The sequence below is a fragment of the Nyctibius grandis genome, chromosome 33 (assembly GCF_013368605.1).
Source record: "Nyctibius grandis isolate bNycGra1 chromosome 33, bNycGra1.pri, whole genome shotgun sequence".
Lineage (NCBI taxonomy): Eukaryota > Metazoa > Chordata > Aves > Nyctibiiformes > Nyctibiidae > Nyctibius > Nyctibius grandis.
In genome coordinates, this window is record NC_090690.1 from 1994735 (window position 1) to 2017598 (window position 22864).

The following is a 22864-nucleotide window of genomic DNA, read 5'->3' on the forward strand; positions in this document are numbered from 1 at the left end:
CTGTCCCTCCCCTGCACTTCCCAGCGAGCGCTTTACATAACTTCTGCTGCTTAGTCACAGCTTCGACTCTCTTTTTTTTTCTTTTTTTTTCCCTTTTTATTTTTTTTTTTTGGAGCGATTTTCTCAGCCGCATCAGAGCGCGAGTCATTTCGGCAAGGGAAGTCCCTTCCTTTCTTCCGTTCCCTTGGTAACTGCACAAATTTGCCTTTCAAATGATTCATGACCGGGGTGCTGTAGGAGTTCCCTCCTCCAACACAAATCGCTCCCACACAGCCACACATGCCCGATTAATCATTGATCAGCGCCTCTTCCGCAAGGCAGACCCCGTCGCTCTCCACCGGCCACCGCCGCGGGGGTCCCCGGGTGCTCACGGGGGACACAGACAAGAGTTTGCAAGAAATCCCGTCCCCGGACACATTTTATAGACTGTATATAAAATATCCCCAGGGTGGTGGGGACGTGATGAGGATCGGAGCTAAGTGCTCTCCACGGGGCGAGCGATGAAATGGGAGCTTGGCTCTGGCTGATGGTGATGGGTAAACCTGCCCCGAACTCCCACTTGCATCAGCACAACTTTATTCTTGATCTAATTTTTATTTCCCCCCCCCTCAACCACCGTAGACTACACAAGCGGCGAGCAGAACCAGAGGGAAACCCAGCGTGCTGCAGGGCCAGCCACTGCCATGACCAGGCTGGAGGGACAGAGCCCAGCAGCAGAAAAGAGCCAGAAAAGTCCTTTTTTGGACCTGTGGTGAATGAGATGCGACGTGGCAGAGCATCAGCCCGGGCTGAGCGGTGCCACGATGTGCCCTGCACCCCCGCAGGGGTTGGGATGGAGCCGAGAGCCGGTGAGCGCCCGGCTGCCGGGAGCATCTCAGCTGGAAAATAAAATTAATCTTCAAAATATCTCCATACCATTTTGGTATGTTTTATCTGATTTATTCTCTCCTCGTTAAGAGGAGGTAATTAACAAACCATCGTTTAAATAAACAGCAGCGAGAGTGTTTGTAACCTCCGCCTTATTGAATTGTGACAAATTATTAGCCTTTGCATGTTAAATGAAATAGAAGCATGGAGGAGAAAACCTTAATTCCCATCTGCATAACGACGGTACCTGCTGTGGAGACGAAGGCAGAGGGACCGATCCACGGGGCAGCCCCGGCAAGGGCAACAAACCACGAGTTTTGTACATGAAAACATCCCAAATAACCCCAAAACCAGATCACAGAATCCCAGAATCAATGAGGTTGGAAGAGCCCTCTGGGATCATCGAGTCCAACCATTGCCCTGACACCATCATGTCAACTAGACCAGGGCACTAAGTGCCATGTCCAGGCTTTTCTTAAACCCCTCCAGAGATGGTGACTCCACCACCTCCCTGGGCAGCCCCTTCCAATGGCTAATGACCCTTGCTGAGAAGAAAAGCTTCCTGATGTCTAACCTGGCCCTCCCCTGGTGAAGCTTGAGGCTGTGTCCTCTTGTCCTATCGCTGGTTGCCTGGGAGAAGAGACGAAGGCAGAGGGACCGATTCACGGGGCAGCCCTGGCGAGGGCAACAAACCACGAGTCTTGCACATGAAAACATCCCAAATAACCCCAAAACCAGATGGGTTTCTGGATGCTGAATGCTTTAGCACCATGGCTTCACCCTAAATTCATCCCTATGCAATGGCAGGGCCTGAGTAAAGCCAAGAGCATTCGCGGGACGGGGCTGGGCTGCGTAGGGCTGAGCAGAAAACTGCGAGCAGCTCGCTGCCGGCAGCCCCTGCTTACAAAAGCCTCTTTGTAGCCGTCGCAATCATCTCTCTCCTCATGGATCCTTGGCAATATAATGATAATAATCATATAACGCACGTCTGTGCAGCGCCTGTCATCCCGAGCGCAGCCCCGAGCGCTTTGCTTGGCACCGCGTGTGCAGCAGAGGAAGGTGCTGCGGTGCCGGGGGCAACACACACCCCATGGTCCCAGCAAAAGCAGCAGTGCTGAGAATCCCACTGGTGTTTCACAGAATCCCAGAATCAATGAGGCTGGAAGAGCCCTCTGGGCTCATCGAGTCCAACCATTGCCCTGGCACCACCGTGTCAACTAGACCATGGCACTAAGTGCCATGCCCATGTGTTTCGGAGGGGCTCGACCTTGCCACGTGCTTATGGAGGAGCAAAGCAGCTTGAAGAGCAAAGAAAACTACACCCGAGCAGCCACCTCTTAGTCTTATTGTGGTTTTCCTTAGTTTGTTTTTTCTTTTCTTAATAAAGGCTTCATTAACAAGTGGCGACAGAAACTCACACCGAGGAACTGCCTATTCCAAGGAGCCAAGTCATCCATTGAAACAACATTTCCCTCTGTTCTTTCCCTTTCAAACTCTCCGTTTAATCACCAAAAAGTGGAGTACAAAGGAGGAGCAGCACGGCAGGGACCGGTGATGCCACAGTGTCACAGAGCCAGCCAGCAGCTCGGGGATGCTGGATGGTTCAGGATGCGGCATCTCCCAAAACAGGCATCCCTCCCACCTGCAGAATACCCAAAAGCTGATTTCTTTTCCCCACTAACACTAATTAACCTACTGAAAAGGATTCCCTGCCCCTACAAGATTTTTCTCCTCGCTGGCACTGCTGGGATGCTGAAGCTCTGCAAAAGTGTCCCCGGCGTCTCCGTACAGCGCTTTGCCCAGCAGCCGAGGAGCAGAAATAACAGCAGCTGGCAATTAACAGCTGCTCTCTATTATTTTTAATAAATCCAAGCGTTTTGGATAAGCTTGACCCCCAACACCACGTGCTGTATAAACACACTACAGGGGAGAAGTTTGCTTGAGAGCATCCGTGTCCCTTTGGGATGGGGACAGGGATGGTCGCTGGGGCAGGGCGCAGGGCCACGTGCGTGGGCACGCAGCCACCCCCCACAAGTCCCTTCCCAGCCTCTGAGCATGCAAAAATCCCGTAACTTTTAAGGTTAATCAAGCCCTTGTTTGCTTAAGATAGCACCTGTTTCTATGGTGACACTTGCAACCCAGAGCCTGTTTATCGGCAAGGAGAAACGCTCTGACAAACGCAACCGCGGGAGCGGGCGCTGCGGGCGAAGGCCATGGGTGGTGGCGGGACCTCTGGGACCGGGCAGGGATGCTGGGGTCTCCTGGCACCTAAACCCACCAGTCTTGCACCCACGGGTTCCCCACCCCGCTCTGCAAAGCCACGGGAGCGAGCGCAGCCCCAGGGGGCTGGACCCCAGCGCACCCACCGTGGGGTGAAAAGCCGTGGTGGGCGATGGGGTGGGAACGGGTCTCGTTCAAACTCATCTGACACATTTCCCCTCCCTGACCCCAAACTGGGCTCCGACCGCCTCCGTGCCTCAGTTTCCCCAACGCCCGCACCCGGGGCAGGGTCGGCGGAGCGAGGCGAGCCGTGCCGGGCGGCAGCAGCGCCCAGGGGGTCCCGCTCCGCTCCAGCCTGGCGCAGGATTTCTCCCGGCTGGCAGAACTGGTTTCCATAACGACTTTCTGTTACAAACATATTTTGATAAAAATAAAGTTAAAGCAGCGAGGCTTTAGTGGAGTACAAATTTGCTGCTCTCTCCCTCCCCCTTCCTCCTCCCCAAGGAGGGGGAATAAAGACAGAAAGCTTTCCATTTGAAGGGCAGTATTTTCTCCCTTCTTTTTCTTTCCCCCGCTGAATACAAAATGGAAAGCCTTGTTTACTGGATTTCTCTGTAAACTGGTTCCGACTCTGCCTGGTTACCTGATGCTCTACAGTATTTACAGGATAATGTGATAAATTCATTTCCAATTCACTGCATTATCCTTTGAATATTTTAATGACTCATTGAATGGAGTAAGGAAAAAAAAAAAAGATATTTCAAATGAACAATTATGCTGCATTAGAGTAAAGGCTGATTATATTTAAACACTGCTTGCATGGATAACGGGACATATCGACCTCCGCCTATAAGAGCTAATTTGGCTCTTATCTCTAAATAATTTTACACTGCAAATTACCATGAAAACCTAAAGGGCTTTAAAAACATTCATCAAAAGATATTATTCCACTTTGTAGCAACATTTTTATTTAAATTATTTTGAATGGGAGCGAAAGCGTCGCTCGCGTTTGACAACCGGAGGAGCGGCGGCTGACAGGGAACGGCAAACGGCACGGCTGGGTTGGGGTGGGATGGATGGGATGGATGGGATGGGATGGGGATGGGATGGGATGGGATGGATGGGATGACATGGAATGGGATGGATGGCATGACATGGGATGGGATGGATGGGATGGGATGACATGGGATGGGATGGATGGGATGACATGGGATGGGATGGATGGGATGGATGGGATGGGATGACGTGGGATGGGATGGATGGGATGGATGGGATGGATGGGATGGGATGGATGGGATGGGATGACGTGGGATGGGATGGATGGGAGGGATGGGATAGATGGGATGGGATGGATGGGATGGGATGACGTGGGATGGGATGACGTGGGATGGGATGGATGGGATGGGATGACGTGGGATGGAATGGATGGGATGGGATGACATGGGATGGGATGGATGGGATGGGATGACATGGGATGGGATGCTCCATCCCGAAACCAACCTGGGAAAGCAAATTCAGAGCCAAATCCCAAACTTGGTGGCGTGCCAAGGTACTGCAGCACCTATAACGGCATTTAGTGCTGCCAGAGCCGCTGCCCTCCAACCCAGGGGGATGGCAAAGCCCGGGCGATGCCGGGGTGCGGGGGCTTTTGCAGCCCCCCAGCCAACGCGCCGGCCGCCCCGTCCCTCCTGGAGAAAGGCACTTGAAAGCCCTTCTCCGCACCAAAGCAACAGAAGGTGTCATGTAAAGCCTACACGGTTATTTTAGAGCCAGTGTGCAAATAAGCCTGTCAGCTGAAGCTCCGCGGAGCCAAGACTTCCATATACCCCCCAACGATCTGCATTTCAACGAGACACCATGTGGCTGAGCCCCGGGAGCCGCCGGCTCCGCAGAAGCGATTTGGGGCTGGCGCTTCGGGAAAGTTCGGGCTGTGGCCCCGAGGGGGGATGCTGGGACCCCCCTGGCAACGGGGACCGACCTCGGCGCTGGGGCAAGGTGGTTTTGCCCTGGTGCCCTGCGAGGATGACGGCGGGTTTGGTGGGGTCTCATAGTGCAGCGGAGATTTGTAGGCATCGATGTGTGTGTATACGTGAGATACAGAGATATATACACACCCATGAGATATCTATATGGGAGACATGTATCACATAATTATATATATTTTTATATATATAATATATATCATATCAATATATGTATTTTATATAATATATCATAGAATATGTCCAGTTGGAAGGGACCTATAAGGATCATTGACTCCAGCTCACTGCTCATATATATATATTTATCTATGTATATTTATCTCACAATGAGAATGCTCAAGGAATAGGTGGGGTTGGGGTCAGCCCCGTCCCTGGCAGAGATGCGGCACCTGCACATGGGAAAGCCCTTCTCCTTCCCCAAAATCCCCTTTTTCCCCACTCCTGCATGGCCTCACGAGGAGCTTTCTGACCTTTTATACTGCAAACTGAATTGCTCAAACGCCAGAGAAAATCCACCTTCTATTCGCACCAGAGAACTGCTTTTAATCCCACATTTCCCTTCTTTGCTTAAATGATCTTATGCTCAAAAAAAAAAAAAGAAAAGAAAAGAAAACCACAATAATTAGCAATAGCGAACGCCTCAGAAGGATCTGTGTACAGAAGGGAAAACAAGAGCTTGGGCTTCTTTGCGTTTAGTAAATATTAAAATTAATGAGAGACTTTCAGGACCCCGTTGTTAGAAATGCAGAAGGGTTTCTGTGAAGGATTAAAAAAAAAAAAGCCCTGTGCACAAATCTCTGCAATTATTCCGAATGCTTTCTATTTTTCAGCCAATTATGAAATTCATGGAAAGTATTAATATCCAATTTTAATTTGCTCAATATTCCCATTAACAATAAAAAGTCTAATTAAGGTATCTGTACAAAAAGCCCTTAGCAGTAATTTCAGAGAATAATAGAGGAAAATGACGGGATATTTCTTGTTAAATGCACGCTGCAAATTAATTGATATCTTAATTAGACTTTAGTACTAAGATTATGAGTTAGATTGATTCAGGGTTGAAACATCTAATTTTTTAAAAGATAAAAACAAGCAGGAGAGGAACAAACTGATTTTCCAAAAGCTTTTGGGAGGCGAACGAGCGATACGGCGGGTCAGTCGGGGAGCGATCGCAGGGCAAGGGCTCGGCCCCCTGTCCCATGGCCACCGAGCTGGGAAGCAGCAGGAATTCAGCCCAAACCCATTTTCTCACCAAAAAAAATTGAAATGGAAAATTTGGCAGTGGTGAGATTTTCACCAAAACTGCTTTTTTAACCAAAAATAAAAAAAACAAGGGCAGCAAGAGATTTTTGAAACGACCGGTTGTGTCTGCAGAGAAAACTGGTGGTGGGGAGTTTTCAAAGCGGGTTTTTTTCAGCATTTCCTTAGAAGAAGGAGGGGAAAAAAAAAAAGCAGCAATATTTTTGGACCAGCTGGGCTCTATATAGCCCGAGGAAGCGCTCCCCTACCTACACGCCGAGCACCATTTACATTTTTCTCGCAAACGCTCGTCCTTCGGGATCACACCGAGACGCTGCTGTAACTGGGAGAGACACGCATCCCGTGGGAAACCAGCCCCCCCACCCACACAAACCCCGACCCACGGACCCCGACCCACGGACCCCATGGCGGGGGGACTCACTGGGATGTCGGTGACCAGCCAGTGCCTCCAGAAACGGTTCTTGGGGTCGGCTCTGCTGGGAGCATCGGGGTCCACCAGCACCAGCACGTACTTCTTGCTCTGCAAGAGAGGAGAAAAGAGCGCTATGGGCATGATGCACGGGACCGGGGGGCTGGACAGCGGCGTGCGAGCGAGGAGCAGGGGTTTTATCAGCCCCCAAAAGACATTTTTTCCCACGCTTTGGTGGTTGCACTCATGCAAAATGCGCGGGGAAGGCGAATGATGAACACGCACGGGGGAACGCGAGGGCCACAAACCCGCTCCGGACTATTTACTCCTCGTGATCTGAATCTCTTCAAAGAGAAGAAGATCAGGGGGTTTCTGCTGCCTCCAGATAAAAGGCACCAAAGAGAATTTCCTCTAACCACATCCTACAGTAGCCAGGGCAGAGCGACGCGCCACGCTGCAGGGGACTTTCTGCAGAGGGTTGCGATCCCTGGGAGAGGGTGATGGGGTATTTTGGGGATTTAAATCCAGCTCCAGCCCCAGGGCAGTGGCTGAGGACAGGCTGGACCCCCTGGCCTCATGAGGGGGGCTGCAAGGAGTTAAGCTCTACCTAACAAACCCCAAACTAACTGAAAGATGGGCCAGGGATGCTGCAAGAAGGCAAAGCTGCTGCCTCACCACACACCCGGGGCTTGGGCAACCTCTCCTGGGTGATGGCAACCAAGCAAAGAGAGCAGGGACTCATGGACAATGCTGGCTCAGCCCCCCAGCATCCCTTATAGCCTGCCCTGGGTCCCCACCGAGGGTGTCCAGCACCCAAGGGTGCCACCAGCGCTGTGAGACAGGATGGATATTTTGGTCCCCGAGGATGGAGCTGGGTTTGAAGTGACCTCTGGAGGCTGCGGACAGAAAACCTGCTGATGGCAGGGGATTTGGCAGGACCTCAGGCACTAGATTATCCTGCAAGCACCCAGATTAAGGGATCTATAGCCCAATAAGACCTCCAGGTGCATCTGCCAGGTCGCCAGTGGTGCCATGCACGGCTCCAGCGCCCGAGGGCTGAGGTTTCATAAAGGGCTGGAGGATTTAGCCATGCAATTCCCACCAAAATTAGCTGGAGCTCTGTGGCTAAACAGCCTGGTCGCTTGTGAAACCAGGCAGGGATTTTCACAGTGAGATGGTTGGGACTGACACAACCTTTTTGCTCTATTTCCCAACCCCTGGTTGGGGCAAACGGGGCGAGCAAGCCCCGGGCCACTGCCATACCCAGAGATCCCCTCCAGCCCCTTCCCTTTGCAGCCCACCATGCACCGCTCAGCCCGCCTTGCAGACCCCACCTCCACCACAAGAACCAGTTTAAACGTGGATTTCAACCCATTTAAAAACCAGTTTGCAACATTTGCAGAGAAAAATGCCAAGCTCCTGCAACTGCCCTGCCTGGGAGCACAGCCCTGGGGCACTAATCCCAGCCTGGCTCAAGGCATCACGGGGTGGAGGGGGGGTTATGCCAAGCATGCAGATGTGGGCATGGAAAAGGGGCAGTGACGGTGCCACCGCGTGAGGCTGAAGCTCAGGACCTCGGAGCAGAGCTGCCACCTCCCTCCCCGCAGCGCTCGCAGCTGCATCGCTGTGAGCATCCCCGAAAAAATCAACGCTATTCCTTGAAATCAGTGTTTAATGGGAAGGAGGAGGAGGGGAAAAGAAGCCCGACAACCCAAAAACCTTACGCTGGAAGTGTGAAGGAATTTGAGCTCTAACTTTGGGGAGGGTGCGGAGCTGAGCACGGCGTTTCTGAATCTCTCGGCTCTGCTCGGGAGCCCAGCTGGTGGGAACAGAACGTGTAGTCATGGGACTGTCATCGTGTGCTGTCCAGGTTAACATGTAGCATTTCTATTACTATTAACAGACTTTCTGCTCCTCACTCCATCTGTTCTTCGAAATAATTGCAGTTGTACAGACCATGCCTTCGCTACAGGCAGGCTCTGGGGAGAGGGTAGTGCTTTTATGCAAAAAAAAAAAAAAAATAAAAAGGGAAGGAAAAAAAGTGTTAAAAAATAAACAGCAAACACGAGAATAGAGTGCAAGCGAAGTTAACAGCAGGCTCGTGATTTGGTACAGATTGTGGCCTAGAAAGGTGGCAGCGAACGTGGCCAGGGGCCGGCGAGGCCAGACCCCCGCGGGGACGGGAGCTGGGGTCAGTGGCCCCGAGCCAGGCTGGGACCGAGGGATTTTTCTCTCTCATCACCTGCGGGCCACCCTAAGAGGCCCAATCCCTCACCTTCCACCTAAAGATAGCAAAGCCCTCCACGACCCGAGTTAATCTCCCGGTGCTTAGGTGAGCAGTCGCATCCCGTGCCAGCAGCCTTGCGCTGCTCCCGCGGCTGCACCGGCCCCCCAAAATCTCCCCGAAAGCCAGGCAAACCCTCTGGCCGGTGTGCTGGTGATTTTAGGGGGGGTTTTACCACTGAAATCTCTCCTGGACGCAGGCTAACAGCATTAGCTGCTGCCAGGGCTGCACACAGGAGCCAGCCCGGGGTCACACGGGAGCTGCTCAGCTTCACAGGCAGGAACCAGCCCCGGGGATTTTTGGAGAGGAGGAAAGTGGGTTTAGATGAGCAAACACCTCAGTCCTCCAGTGCAGGAGAACAGGCGGCGTGTTATTCTGCAGATGGAAGGGGGAGAGGGAAGAAAAAGCCCTTTTGGGTTCCCACAGCTGAAAATTTGGGGTACCAAAGCACCCCCAACACCCAGTCACCCTAGCTCAGCCCGGGGCACGGAGGAGCTGCCGGTGTGCGGGACATGCGGGGACACGGAGCGTCCCACCAGCATCACTGGTTTAAAATAAAGGCTCCCCCTTCCCCGTGCCTCTCGCTGGGGTGCTTTGCAATTAGCATTTAACCATTGCAACGAGCTGCTGTGCTCCCTGAGGGCTCGGCGGTGTGGCCAGGGGCATTGCTTTACCCCCGACGTGCTTGTCCTGCCCTGCTTCGACACCCGAAACGGAGCCGAAGCAGCAGAGCTGGTGGCAGATGACAGTGTCATGTTTTCCCTGCTAATTGTTTCTGGAGGGAAGCAGCAGCGATATATCCAGTTATTACTGCAGAAAGCATCAGCTCCCGCGATTAGCCACAGGTTTAGGAAACTTGCTCCGAGCAGGCAGGGACTTTTCAAGAGGCGGGCGGGCAGGAGATGGATTTGTGTGCTGGGGATACACACACAGCTCAATAGATCCCGCGGAGCCGGGGCTGCACAGGAATTAAAGACTTATCCAAATGAAAGCAAATAGGGTGTTAAGCGACACACATGTAGAGCGAGCGGTTTCCTTGGAAACCAGCGCACATGGAAGTGGCACACATGCGGCGCCCTGGCATTTTCGGCAGCGCCGGAGCGGTCACAGGGCTCTGCCCTGCCAGGGATGCCCGCGCTTGGCTGGGGATGGAGCCGGAGCAAAGCCCCGTCCCAGCGGCGTGCCTGCTGCAGGGCACGGAGGAAAACGGCGTGAAACGTGCTTTCTCCTGACTGTGAAGGGAAAGTGGATGGTGCCCAGCTTTGCTGGCCCCACTCGCCTTGGGAATTCAATCCCAACGCTAAGGAAAGAAGCCCAGGTGATGGGCAAAGCCCCGGCCAGGCTCTCAACCCAGCACCCGCCTCCCAGCACAGGGTATAAGTGGGTCTGGTTGATTTTGAAAAGTCCACCTAGATCCTCCCCAGCTCACCCATCCCTCGAGCTGCTCCTCGTTCGCACCCGCCCGGAGCAAGGGAAAAAGCTGCTGGGAGCATCCAGCCCCTCACCACGCAGGGCAACAGGGGAGGTTTCCAGTTGACCTCTTGACACCCGTGTCCCCTTACAGCTGCTGACACGTTCACCAAGGCAGGGAGCTGCTGCAGAAGCAAACCGGGGCACTGATAGATTAAGACGGTACCTGAGCCAAAAGGGCCTCCGCCTCCCCGAGAGCTAAGCTCGGCGTTGCAATAGCCCACGTTGTCTCACTGCAAAGGATTTCGGGGTGACTGATGGCACAGACCGAGGCTGGCCAGTCCCTCCGGTGCAGAGATGGGCTGTGGCAATACACCCCGAGCACCCAGCACCCCAGGCAGTGGCCGGGGAGAGCTCGGGTTGTGCAACAGCAAACCAGAAAATCTGAATATACCCAAAGTGACCTGCCAGAGCGGGGCAGGAGCTGCTGGATGGGCAGGGAGGTGGGCAGGGTGCTCTTGGGAAACATCCTCCCAGCTCTGCATCCCACCAGTGTGAGGGTCCGAGCGGAGCCGCTCCCCCTGCGAGGGCTGCGAGCACCAGCTGAGAGCTCGGAGGCAATCTGGGCTTTTCTCTTGGCTCATCCCCAGTACTCAAAAGTTTCTATAACGGGCACAGAGTTAGCAATTCTGCTGCTGCTGCTTCGCCAAAGAGACATTTCAGTGCCTTTCTTGGCGGCTAACAGCGCGGGGGGGCGAGGCAGGCAAGGAATTGTTTGCAGCCGAGTCCGGTGTTGTGGCTCTGGGAAAGAGCTGCAGAGCACGGTGGGATTTCACCTTATTTTAAACCAGCACGTCACCACTTCCTCCCCTTGCAAAACCAGCTCAGCAATATTAACCCTGCTCCGCAGGACTTGCCCAAGGGGACAAGCGGCACCATCCCAGCGCCTGACCCAGCTCCCCCAGCCGCAGGTCTCTGCTCCCCTCCAGCCCCGCGATGCCGAAGGGAACTTCATCGACTTTCCAACAACTCTCCCCATCCCTTCGCTCTCCCCGGGGTCTTGCCGCAGCGAAGCCGGCCAAATATTTATGCAGCTTAATGTTCTAATAAGAATTGATTAATTTAGGATCGTTAAAGCGAGCGTGTTAAAGGTCTGTTCCCAGATTAAGGTCTTGAGATGCTTTAAGGAACGTTTTTTTTGCTACAAAAGAACAGTTTGTTTTCCCCCGTAGAATAAACCATCTCCTTGCAACGAAATGGCAACGGGTGTGTGACACGCGTAACGTAACCAAGCAGAAAGTGGGGTAAATCTTCCATGGTGCCGTAACTACAGGTTTGCAAGAGGAGAAGGCTGCGCCTCTGGATCACTTTCGGGGAGGAAGGAGAGCAACAGGCTGTGCCTCCTCGCTCAGACCCCGCTGAAATTTTGGTTTCCCCAAAATTGAGGTTTATCTAAATCATCATCATCATCATCACCTGTAAGCTGGCTGCCAGACACCGAACATCGGGGGAATGGGGTGGCACACACCACTGCCCACCTTCCAGCCAGAAAAGAAACCCCAAAAACACCAGCAAAAATGGAATTAACCCCCCAAGAACCCCCCAACCCAGCTGCTGAGTTGCTGCTCCGTCCCCTCCTTTCCCAGGAGCTATTTATTGCCATTTGGGCGGCACGGCTTCGGGGGTGAGCTAACGAGCACCGCGCGCTCGTCCCCGGGCTGGGGACACGCTGGCCACGCTGCCCTCCCCGCACGCCCGGGAGCCGGGACGAACTCGGGCGAAGCGGCACATCTCCCGAGCGGGCTGCGAGGAGGAGGAGGAGGAGGAGGCGGCGAGCGGCCGCGCTGGCAGAGCACAGCCTTCCAACCCAATTACTGTCACGCGGGGGGACACATGGATTGGTGACATTTGACATTTTCTACAAAATATTTTGATGCGAAATGGCACCTCCGTCACAAATTATTTTCCAAATCTTGGCTTGGGTTTGGGTGGGTTTTTTTCAGTTTGTTTTTTTTTTTTTTTTTCTGGGGGGAAAAAGAAAAAAGGATCACACAGGGTAGCATTTGCAGAGGAAAGGGCCATTGTTCCCCACCGTAAGCAAGGAGGTCGTGGTGGCTGTGCCACCAGGAGGGCAAAGCAAACAGCCCCAGTGGGGGCAATCGAAGGCACTGAAAAACCCCAAGCTTTCCTCTGGGGCATCACCGTGCCCCCACTGATGCCTGCCCGGCCCTTGGGGACCCCCAAAGGGTTGTTCCCCCCCTCCCTCCCACCCACACCAGGGAAGGAGCTGCCGTCGCATCTGCCCTGGCCACAGAGCATCGTGGGGCTGGACCCCTCCCCGGCAAGGCAGGGGTTACCGGCGCTGGGAACTGCTGAACTCTGTGCTACCAGACACCTCGGGAAAGCTGAAATGACTTTAAATGCCTAAACATTTTAAAACAAACCCTAGAACAATTCAGCTCTGAACTCCTCGCCTGCTTCTCTCCCTCCCTGCTCTCTCTCTCCCATTTTTATGGTTTCCAGAGCTGTTTTACGCCTCATTACCTGCACACTGTGAGTGATGTCTGTCGGTCCTAGAGCTGTAAATACCTTAAATCATGCTTCATTAAGAATATCTATGGTGCTATTAAAGAGCTATAATAGACAACGAGTTAACAGATGATTAAATATGAACTCCATTTGTGTCAGTCACCAGCGTGCAGGAAGAGGCTTTAAGTTTTTTAAACTCACTCTCATTATCTGGGGAAGTGGGGCTGCAGCTGGCGGGGATGGAGGGGGATGGAGGGATGCTTGGAGGGGGATGGAGGGATGATTGCAGGGGGATGGAGGGATGATTGCAGGGGGATGGAAGGATGGTTTCATGGGGATGGGGCACAGGGATGATCCTGCACCGGGGACACCCAGGAGGGACCCACTCCTCTGCTTTGTGACTCTGAGCTGATGATCCTGGCAGCCCTTTGCTCGGCTGTTCCCACTCGTACAGGCAAATAGCACCCAGTGACACGTGCAGCACATTGATCTTTAGAGTCTGGTAGCCAGAGATTAAAAAGGAAATAAAATAAAGGAGGGAGGAGGAGATGTGGGGCTGCTTTGGATGGGAGGGGATGGGGAGGTGGAGGGGTACCCAGGAGGAAGGGCTGGAGGCCGGCGGGGCGGACCGCGATGCAAAGCGGACTGAGCGCTGCTGTCGCTCTGATAAAACAAGAGCTCAGCACAAATGAATTGCCAAAGCGCAAATTAAATAATAATTAATACTATTAAAATCCCGTGAGCACACAAAGTACTGGGGAAAATTAAATAATGAGTGTTTTCTTATTTTCTGGATTAGATTTTTCTCTGTGAAAATAAAGAACAGTTTCATGGGCAGCTTCGGCAAGAGGATTATCCCACGATTACAATCACAGCTCAGGGCTGCAGCCAAGCCCAAACACCCAGCACGTGTGTCCCACCACCAAACTGGCCTGGAGAAACTGGGGCAGGGAAATAACTCCCCCTCTTTAGCAAATTGGCCGTTGTCAGAGCCGATGTCCCCAGGGTCTTTGCAAGGATAAATTGGGGCTCATTGTGGCATGTGGGGATGGGTGGTGCCTCCCCAGCTCCTCGCCATCACCTCTCCCATCCCCTCCTGCTCCAGGAGCAGCCTTAAAAACCTTTGGGAAATGGATGGGGCTGTGCACGGCGTCGGCACCTGGTAAAGCGGGCGTGGGGACTGCCCCGCTCTGCCCCGTGCCCTCTTCTTGGATGATGCTCACCCCTACACAGAGCAGGAGACGCAGGATGATGCTGAGCGGGTCCAACACACCCTCCATGGTCACCAAATCACAGCGCTGCCTCCGTTTCCCCAGTTCCAAAAGGGAAATCGCTGGCATGATGCCTTACAAGAATAAATTCACATTCCTACAAGCACCCAGCACCCCGCAACCTCCTCATTGATCATTCCTGACTGCGCCTCGACCTCTTGCTGCCAGCCACTGCCCCGCTCGCTGGCCACAGCCGTGCCCGCGGGGACCCACGGCCACCCCCGAGGCCGTGCAGGAGGACGGGGGGTCCTTGGGGGGGGGTGGCAGCGTGGGACGGCGGCGCTGGGGGACGGTGACAAGCGGCTCCCCGGGGACGGCGCGCGCGGGGACGGTAATTGAATCTCGGCGCTCACGCTCAGCAGAGCCGGCGCGGTGATTAAGTTAACTGGAAATGCCATTTCCGTATTGTTCAAACCCTTAAGTGCCCCGAGCTGCTGATCATCTGCCGCCGGTCCCCTCTGCTCCCTCGCCCCGACCTCGCCTCCCCTCCGGCGGCGGGGTCAGGCGGCAGCGGCCCCCAGGGTCACCGAAAGAAATTAATCCCCGAGCCCCGTGGGAGCCGGGCTGGCGCCTTGGCCATGAGATTGCAAGGGCTGGGAGGGGACGGGAGCTCTCCTCCCTATCTGGGGAAAAATAAGAGTATTTCAGGAGCGGCAGGAGCTGCTCTGCCCATCTCCATCCCCGGGGAGGTAACGCCAGCCCACCCACCGCATCCATTTACCTGCCGCGATTCACCCCCAGCAGTTTGAATTTGCTGCTCGCAAGTACCCAAAAGTGCAGCCGGGGCCTTTCCCCCACCCCGATGCACCGTCCCCACCTGCTCATCTACCCCCAGAAACCGCTTTGGCAAAACGACCAAGAAATAACCCTCCCCGCTACGCAAACCGCTCTTGCCAGGAACAGGAGGGAAAAGATGCTCAGCTCAGAACTTCCCTCCCTAGTAAAATATTTAATAATAAACTACGAAGAGAAGCCAACTGTCTCCCTTGGATGTGGTTTTCATTTGGAAGTTAATAGGATTTTTATTCCCATCCAAAATTTCTCTTTTTTTTTTTCCTAATGTATGTTTTGTTCTGATATATCCATCTTGTCATGCTAAATAAAATACAAATTGGACCGATGTAACCCAACCGGGAGCGCCCGTGCCGCGCTCCGTTTGCCTCCAGCACACAACCACCCTCTCCCAAGGCTCCCGGCCCCCATCACTTTGTGAATCGATCCCGGCTGAAAGTTTTAAATAATATTTTAAATCCTCCGAGTGAGAAAACGTCCACGTTAATGTGTTAATTTCCATGATGCCTTGTTGCTTTTTGAAAACCCTGAAAAAATGGGAAGCTTAAATGAGTCCTATGAAAAGGAACAGTGCATCATTAACGCAGCCAGAGCCGTATCGCAGACTGCAGCAATTACGACCCGGTGAAACACTGCAAGCTGTGAAGAGCTTTCATTACCGGGGGTTTTACAGGTCATTCACCTCTGGCCAATCTTACGCTAAAACAAGCATTTTCTGCACCGCGGATTCCAGCTTCATTTAAATCCATAATTGCTTTGATTTCGGTACATATGGAGCACAGGGACTTCATGACTAAGAAATCTATTAGTCAATAACTTTGCTACTTTTATGGACCTTTAGTCATCTCGCCTCAATTGCTTCCCAGGTTGGGTGATGGATGGAGATGCTGGTTTCCACGGCGGGTGCCATCTGCCCCGGCTCCCCCTTCGCTGCAAGGGTCACCGAGGGGAAATTCAATCAGGGAGCTGGCCCACGGGACGCTGCTCCTGCCTCGGAAACGCAATCCCCTGCCACCAGCAGCCCCACGCAGCAAATAGCCCTTCTCCAACCAATATGTGACGGGGTTTCATTATTTCTCACACCACAGGTGGTGGGTGCAGGGATGCTGGGGTGTGAATCCTCCATCGCTATTTTCCCCTCTCCTGTATCCCCTCCCAAGACCAAAGAGCCCTTTGGGGAGCTGCGGACAAGCCAAAAATGTTCTTATGGTGTTTTTTTTAAAATTTATTTGTATTAAAATAGGATTCACCGTGCATATATTAGAAAACTCCCCAATTTAAGAGCTGCGAGTTGCACCTTCGCACAAACCCAGGGTTATCAATTCCCCCGTGGGTGCTGGCGGAAACAAGAAGACAATAGTCTATTCTCCTCCGTACGGGCTCCTACCCAGCCCTCGTATCCAAGTGCCTTCCAGGAGTGCATTAAATGATGCGATTAACATCTGTCACGTGTGGTTCAGTCTCTCTTTCCGTCTCTCCCGGGGGAAGGAGCCGCATGTGCAGAGGAAGGGTTTGTTTTGGTGGGTTTATCTTCTTTTTCTCTGCACACAGGAGGAAACGCATCGCCGTGGGCAAAGTGAGCTGGCCGGAGCAGGGCTCGGAGGGGTTGGCGTCCTGCACCCAAACCTCTGTTATCTGGGGTGATGGGTGGAGCAAAAATCTGGTCCTGGGGTGAGAGGGGCTCTTGGGGAAGGTGCCGGCAGCTTTAAGCAACTCACCCAAACTGCTGCTGGTCTGAGCCCTAAAAACAAACCTGAATCCCACCATCGTGCGGGTGCAGGGGTGATGCCTCTGCTCCCTGGCCTGCCAGCACCCAGGGCAAACCCTCAGCTACCAAAACCTCCTGGTTTCAACACTGGGCAGCGATGCCACGACTCCCCCAGGCAGCGATGCTCCAGCACGGTGATGCACAGCCAGCAGCGATGCTCCAGTGTTCAGGAAATTTGGAGAGAAGGAGAAAAACCAACCCCCTGCTCAGCCCCACCCTGGGGGGTCAAGCCCTGCTGTGGTTTTGTGGGGGGATAGGATGGAGCAGGATGGTTGGGTCTTATTGCATCTTAGCAGGACAGGTGGGAGGATGCTCCCGCAGCCGGGACCCTCTTTTAATTGATTTCTCAGGGTTTATTTCTTCCTCTCTTTAATTGCAATACAAATGTTTGCTGATGCAATTATCGTGCACACGCGATAGAGCTGTTAGAGGGTGTCAGTAGGTCGTGTTTCCTCATTTGTTTTAGGGCGTGCGAGGGAAAGAGCGAAGCGTGATTCCTGCACGGGCTTCTGGTGATAAAATGTAATTCCAAGGGTTTTTTTTTTTTCTCGGTTCAATATACTGAAAGCAAAAAAAAATCTGCCTTACAGCAGCTCATCTGGGGGTGAAATAATCCACTCAACATTCAGATTATCAGCTAATGTGCATTTGCATTAGAATAGGCAAAAAGAGCTCCCAGGATGAAGCAAGATCCCTCCGGATCAGCCACTGCCCTTGCACAAAACAGCAAAGCATCCTCACCCTGGACACAAAACCGCTCGTGGATGCGGCCTCTGACCCCCCCGGCGGGGAATATTCCCTGGGAAGGGGACCCTGCTGGGGGGTTTGGCTATAAAACATTTAAATTTAGGAATTATAGGGGGGGAAAAAAGCAGAATTGCCCAGAATTGGCCACGGTGCCAAACCCCAGGGCTCTCCAAAGGGTTTGGATGTGCCCCACGCTGGGATGCTGGCACCGTCCCCACAGCAATGGCACACCAGCAGCATCCCTTCGCTCTGGGCTTTAAACCACGAGCAAATTCGGGTGCAGTGGCTGCATCCTGGGCGAAACGAAGCTGAACCAAAACGCCTGCCCAGAGCTGCACAGCTTGGACGGCGCGGGCCAAATCCTGCCCGGGGACCAGCCCACGGCGGCACCGGGAGCCACCGTAAAACCTGACGCTGCACCTTTCCCACCTCAGCTGTCAAAATGAAGCTGTCGCCGTGACGGCCCCCTCGGAGCCTCGTTAAAGCTGTGACGGTCCCCTTAGGCTACCAGGGGAGACATGGCCAAATTAATGAGGATGTGACAGCGTTTAGGGGTCAGATTAGACTCCTCTTCCCATGGCTGCGCTCGGCATAAACCTGAAAATTGAGTGAAGAGAAGGGAAGCCGAGGGTGAGGGCCGGCGAGGGGTTCGGGGAGCATGTGCGCTCACCAAACGAGCAATCCTGTACTTGTCATAATTAATCAGGCACACGTTAGGCAAGCAGAGAGCGCTCGGTAAGGGAAGGGAATTAAACCCTCACCTCCTCGCCCCACGGAGCCGGCATCCCCGAGATGCGCTGCGCAGGGAGTGGGTTTGCAAACACATCCTTACAGCTCTCCTACTTAATTTCCCCATTTAAAAATAAACAAACAGAATTGATTGGGTTTTTTTTTCCTTTCCCTTCTTTTGCCCAATCTGGAAAGCAACCCACTTCCAGTGAGAAGACCAGAGGGGTCACCAGCTCGGAGCCGTTTGGCTCGGGGCACCTCGCACGTGCAACGAGGAAGGGTTTGCCCCCCATAAATGCACGGTGCTGGTGCAGGGAGCTGCCTAAAACATCGAGCCCCCGCGGTCCCAGCCCTGGCAACGGGGGTTTGGTGCCTCTTGCCTCTTGAAGACACGTGCAGCGGCCGGCCGGCCACGCTGGAACCACCCAGCAGTAGCAGCTGCTTCTGAAAACCCCAGCCCCTATAGCAACCTATATCAATATGACCCTATAGCGGCAAGAGGATGCCTGTTAAGCCCTCTCCGTCCATCAGCAGCCCTTGGGGGATGAGGGAGCTTGGGGAGGCACTGTGAGAGTCCTGTTTGAGGGCAGCTACTTCATCTCAAACCCTTAAAACCGAAATAAAATCTCGAAACAATCCTGAACCAACCCCTCGAGCCCAAACAGCAGCGAGCTTTGGGAGCTAGTCCAAGTTCTGCAGCTTAGGCCCATCTCCAAATATCTCCCAACAAGTTTATTTATGGAAAATAAAATCAGTCCAAGACGTTCACAGCTCAGGAATATTTAATGCTATTTGGTGAGAAAGTATTTCCAGCGAGGAGGGAACCGCACGGCTCCCCGAGCCTGGCTCCCGGCATCGCACCGGGGACCATGCTGGCACCGACACACACCAGTCACCCTGGGAGCTCGGAACTGGTCTGACGGGATCAAACACCTCCCTAATTTAGTTCATACCAATCCTGCTTAATTAATTGGGTCTAGAGGCAGAGCAGACGCTGAGGCATCTCCGAGGGGGTGTCACCCCTGGGTACCCACCGCAGCACCCACCCACCAGCACCTGAGGACGCGCTGCCCGGGGACCCGACCACAGACCTGTCCCCTTCCCAGCACACCAGGAATGGGAATGACAATTTCCCTGGTTGGGAAGAGGGGGAAAGGGTGGCAGAGCAAGGGATAACCCGGAGGATGCTCAGACACAGAAACACCCCCCATCGCAGGCAGCTGTTCTGCACGACACGGAGCTGCAGCCGTAAAAAACCCGCAAAGGCGCCTTTTGCACCCAAAATGATGGGCAAGGGGACGAAGCGCCTGTCCCCAGGAGGCAGAGTGGCAGGGGTCAGCGCAGCCGGGGGGGTCACGCCGCTGCCCCTCTGCCTGACGATACCCCGGGGGTCACGCCGCCGACACGGAGCTGTCTGCCGGGGCAGCCCCGAGTCAAGGGCAGGCCAGACGCAGCGGTGACGGGAGTCACTTTAATAGACACCTGCCACCTCATGGGGAGCGTTAATGCGTCCCCCTGCTCCTGCTGAACACTGACGAGCATCCTCAGCCCGGCGAGGGGACCGCATCTCTGCTGCCACTGTCACCTTGGCAAGTGGGGGGGGACACAAACCAGCCGGGGAATGGGGGAGAGCGCCGGGGCAAGGCCTGGCTTTTACAAACAGCTCTAATATCCCTGGAAGACATCTCCGAGTCATGCGCCGGGTTGGAAATGTCTCCCATTACAATTATGAGTCATTCGTGACTCAGTGACATTTCTGAAATTAAAAAGCCGTTGCCGGCCCAGCCCTTTGCTGCCCCGCTCGGCGGCCGCGCCAGCGCTACACAACTTATTTTTAATGCTATTTCCCAGACAAACACCCCCCCAGACCCATCACCCCCCACCCTGGGGACGGTCCCCTGGGACAGCAGGTTTTGCGTTCACACCCTCAGGTTTTTTTCACACGTGGGATAAGCCGGGATCTGAGCCCAACTTTGCTCCCAGGGGCAGAGCTGGGTGTCGTGGCCGCCCGCGCCAAGGCAGCAGGAGTGGCCCCGGGGATGTCACGAGCGGAGTGGGATTTCCTAGAGCATCGCATTCGAACACAAACCCCTTAAAATAAATACAAGCAACCTGCTGGGTATTTCCCACAGCCCAGGACTTAGACGAAACCTCCTCCAGAGAGAAGGACATGCGCCGAGGCTCGGTGCGAAACCGGGGCCACGTTGCTGCTGCAAACACCCGCCCGACCAAGGGGGCTCAGGGACCCTCGCAGCCCACTGGTGTGTGGTCCCCAGGGACAGGCCTTTAGGCATGTTTTCATGAAGGCAGCCCTACCCTCATCGCTCAGTTTTATTCTGGGAACGGCCAAACCCAGGGCAGGAAACACTCGGCGAACCGATAGCCCCCGATCGCACAATTATTTCCCCCCTCTCTCCACGGTCCCTTTACAGCCCGAGAGCTCCGTTATTAAAGCACTAGATTTTAGTGGCTGCGAGGCAGCTGCCCTCGTGAAAGGCACGGGGCAGGGATGCTCAGAGACTGGGATGCTCGGGGTTCAGGGTGCTCAGGGTTCAGGATGCTCAGAGACAGGGATGCTCAGGGGGTCTGAGATGCTCAGGGGGTCTGGGATGCCTGGGGTTCAGGATGCCTGGAGGCAGGGATGCCTGGGGTTCAGGATGCTCAGAGTCAGGGATGCTCAGGGTTCAGGATGCTCAGGGGGTCTAGGATGCTTGGAGGCAGGGATGCTCGGGGTTCAGGATGCTCAGAGGAAGGGATGCTTGGGGCAGGGATGTTCAGGGTGCTCAGAGTCAGGGATGCTCAGGGGATCTGGGATGCTTGGGGTTCAGGATGCTCAGAGGCAGGGATGCTTGGGGCAGGGATGCTCAGGGTTCAGGGCACTCAGAGTCAGGGATGCTCTGGGTTCAGGATGCTCGGGGGCTCTGGGATGCTCAGGGTTCAGGATGCTCGGGGTTCAGGATGCTCAGAGGCAGGGATACCTGAGGACCAGGCACAACGTGCCACGTTCACCAACACCCCAATTGCTCCACACAGGGATGAAGCTCACGGGAGCCCAGCGAGGCTGCGGCAGTGCAGGGTCCGGCATCACAGCAGGACCAGTCCCTGGGGCTGGGGGCTTTGGGATCCCACAGGAACCCAGCACGGTGCGAGAGCCCTCTCTGAACATCACGTTTTGCCATCTGCAGCAGGTGATGCTCAGCTCGGCACAGCTCGGCATCGCGCGGTGCCTGGGGAACACGCACCATCGGCGCCAGGACATATCAGAGCAGAAATAGCCCCGGAGCCGTCGTCCCCCCTCACCGCCCCCTTTTTACTATTATGTCTGAGATGTCTCTCCTTTTTTTTTTTTTTTAACGATGATTTAATCGCTTGGTGATGAGGGCTGCCTGGCTGGGATACAACTGAGCTCTGGGCATCGCCAAAAGAAACGGGGGATATAAAAAGAGGAGGAAGCATCAGTAGCAGCAACGCTGATTGACAGTGAATGAAATGAAGCGGCCAAATTTCATTGGCGTGGTTCGCAATCCCGGGACGACGCCGAGAGCTGATGGCTCCTTTCCTAGGGTTTTGCCAGAGCTAGCTTTTGCCTTTCATCCTTATTTAATTCACTGGTTGGAGACTGACACGGGTGGGTTTTTGTGTGTGTGTGGTGGTATTTTAATTGCACATTTCCCTCCTGAAGGAGATTTTTTTTTTTTTACATACCAGCATGAGTGTGTGCTGAAATGCAGCTGGGTGTGCAAAGGAGAGGGGCATGAGCCCTCGTGGCCTCAGGCCCTGGCTGAGAACAGCCCTTAAGTGCTTGGGCAATTTATACCCTGGGTGCAGATAATTAAAGGACTCAAGGCTGAGGTTTGATAAAGCATTTTTCTGGAAAGGCGGCATCCATCGGGGCTCAAACCCCAAGCACAGCCGCTACCGGCTGCCCAGGGGGGATGTGGGTCACATCGCCTGGGCAGGGGTCTCGCAGGAATCCCTCTCCCCATTACTGGATCTTTGCTGGGAAAACCAAGGCTGTGCTCACTGCAGGGGATGCAGTGGCTTTGCACAGGATCTGCTCCAGGAGCATCTCCCTGAGAGCATCTTCCCCTCGGCCCCAGCAGGTCCCTGCCACCAAACGGCAGCGAGTGGCACCTGCAGTGACGTCCCAGCAAGAGAAGACCAAAAGGTGGCAAAAGGACCACTTTCCAAGCCTGCCTTCCCTTGCCAATGGGGAAAGGTGCCAGGCTGGCAGGGCTGCAGCTCCCGGCGCTCGAGGCAGCTCCTGTCTCCTGGCAGCTGAGCCCAGACTGGCTCATCTCACGGATGGCCTGGGAGAGACTGAGCTGAGCATCAGCCCAGAGGTGGCCGGGAGCAGGCAGCGGTGCCAGCCGAGCTGGTCTCCTCCCCAAATGCCAAGAGCTCTGCTGCTTCCTTACAGCCAGATTTCCACCCAAATTCCCAGGCTTTTCACTCCAGCTGAAAGAAATCTGCCAAACCCATCGACTGCGTGCGACCTGCCCCCATGAAGAGGGACATCCCCTGGGAGCAGCGCTTCCCGGAGGGACGGGACAAAGCCCTGCAGCTGCAGAGCAAACCAGGCACAAAGCAGCAACC

General features: G+C 54.3%; 1 protein-coding gene across 1 annotated transcript in view; it reads right to left on the reverse strand.

The window, feature by feature from the left end:
* The window catches only part of PEBP4 (phosphatidylethanolamine binding protein 4), a 72676-nt gene that overhangs the window by 28382 nt on the left and 21430 nt on the right, over positions 1 to 22864 (reverse strand). The window contains exon 4 of the mRNA XM_068421431.1: positions 6751 to 6849. Coding sequence (XP_068277532.1) covers positions 6751 to 6849 — 99 coding nt within the window. The remainder of the gene's footprint in view (positions 1 to 6750; positions 6850 to 22864) is intronic.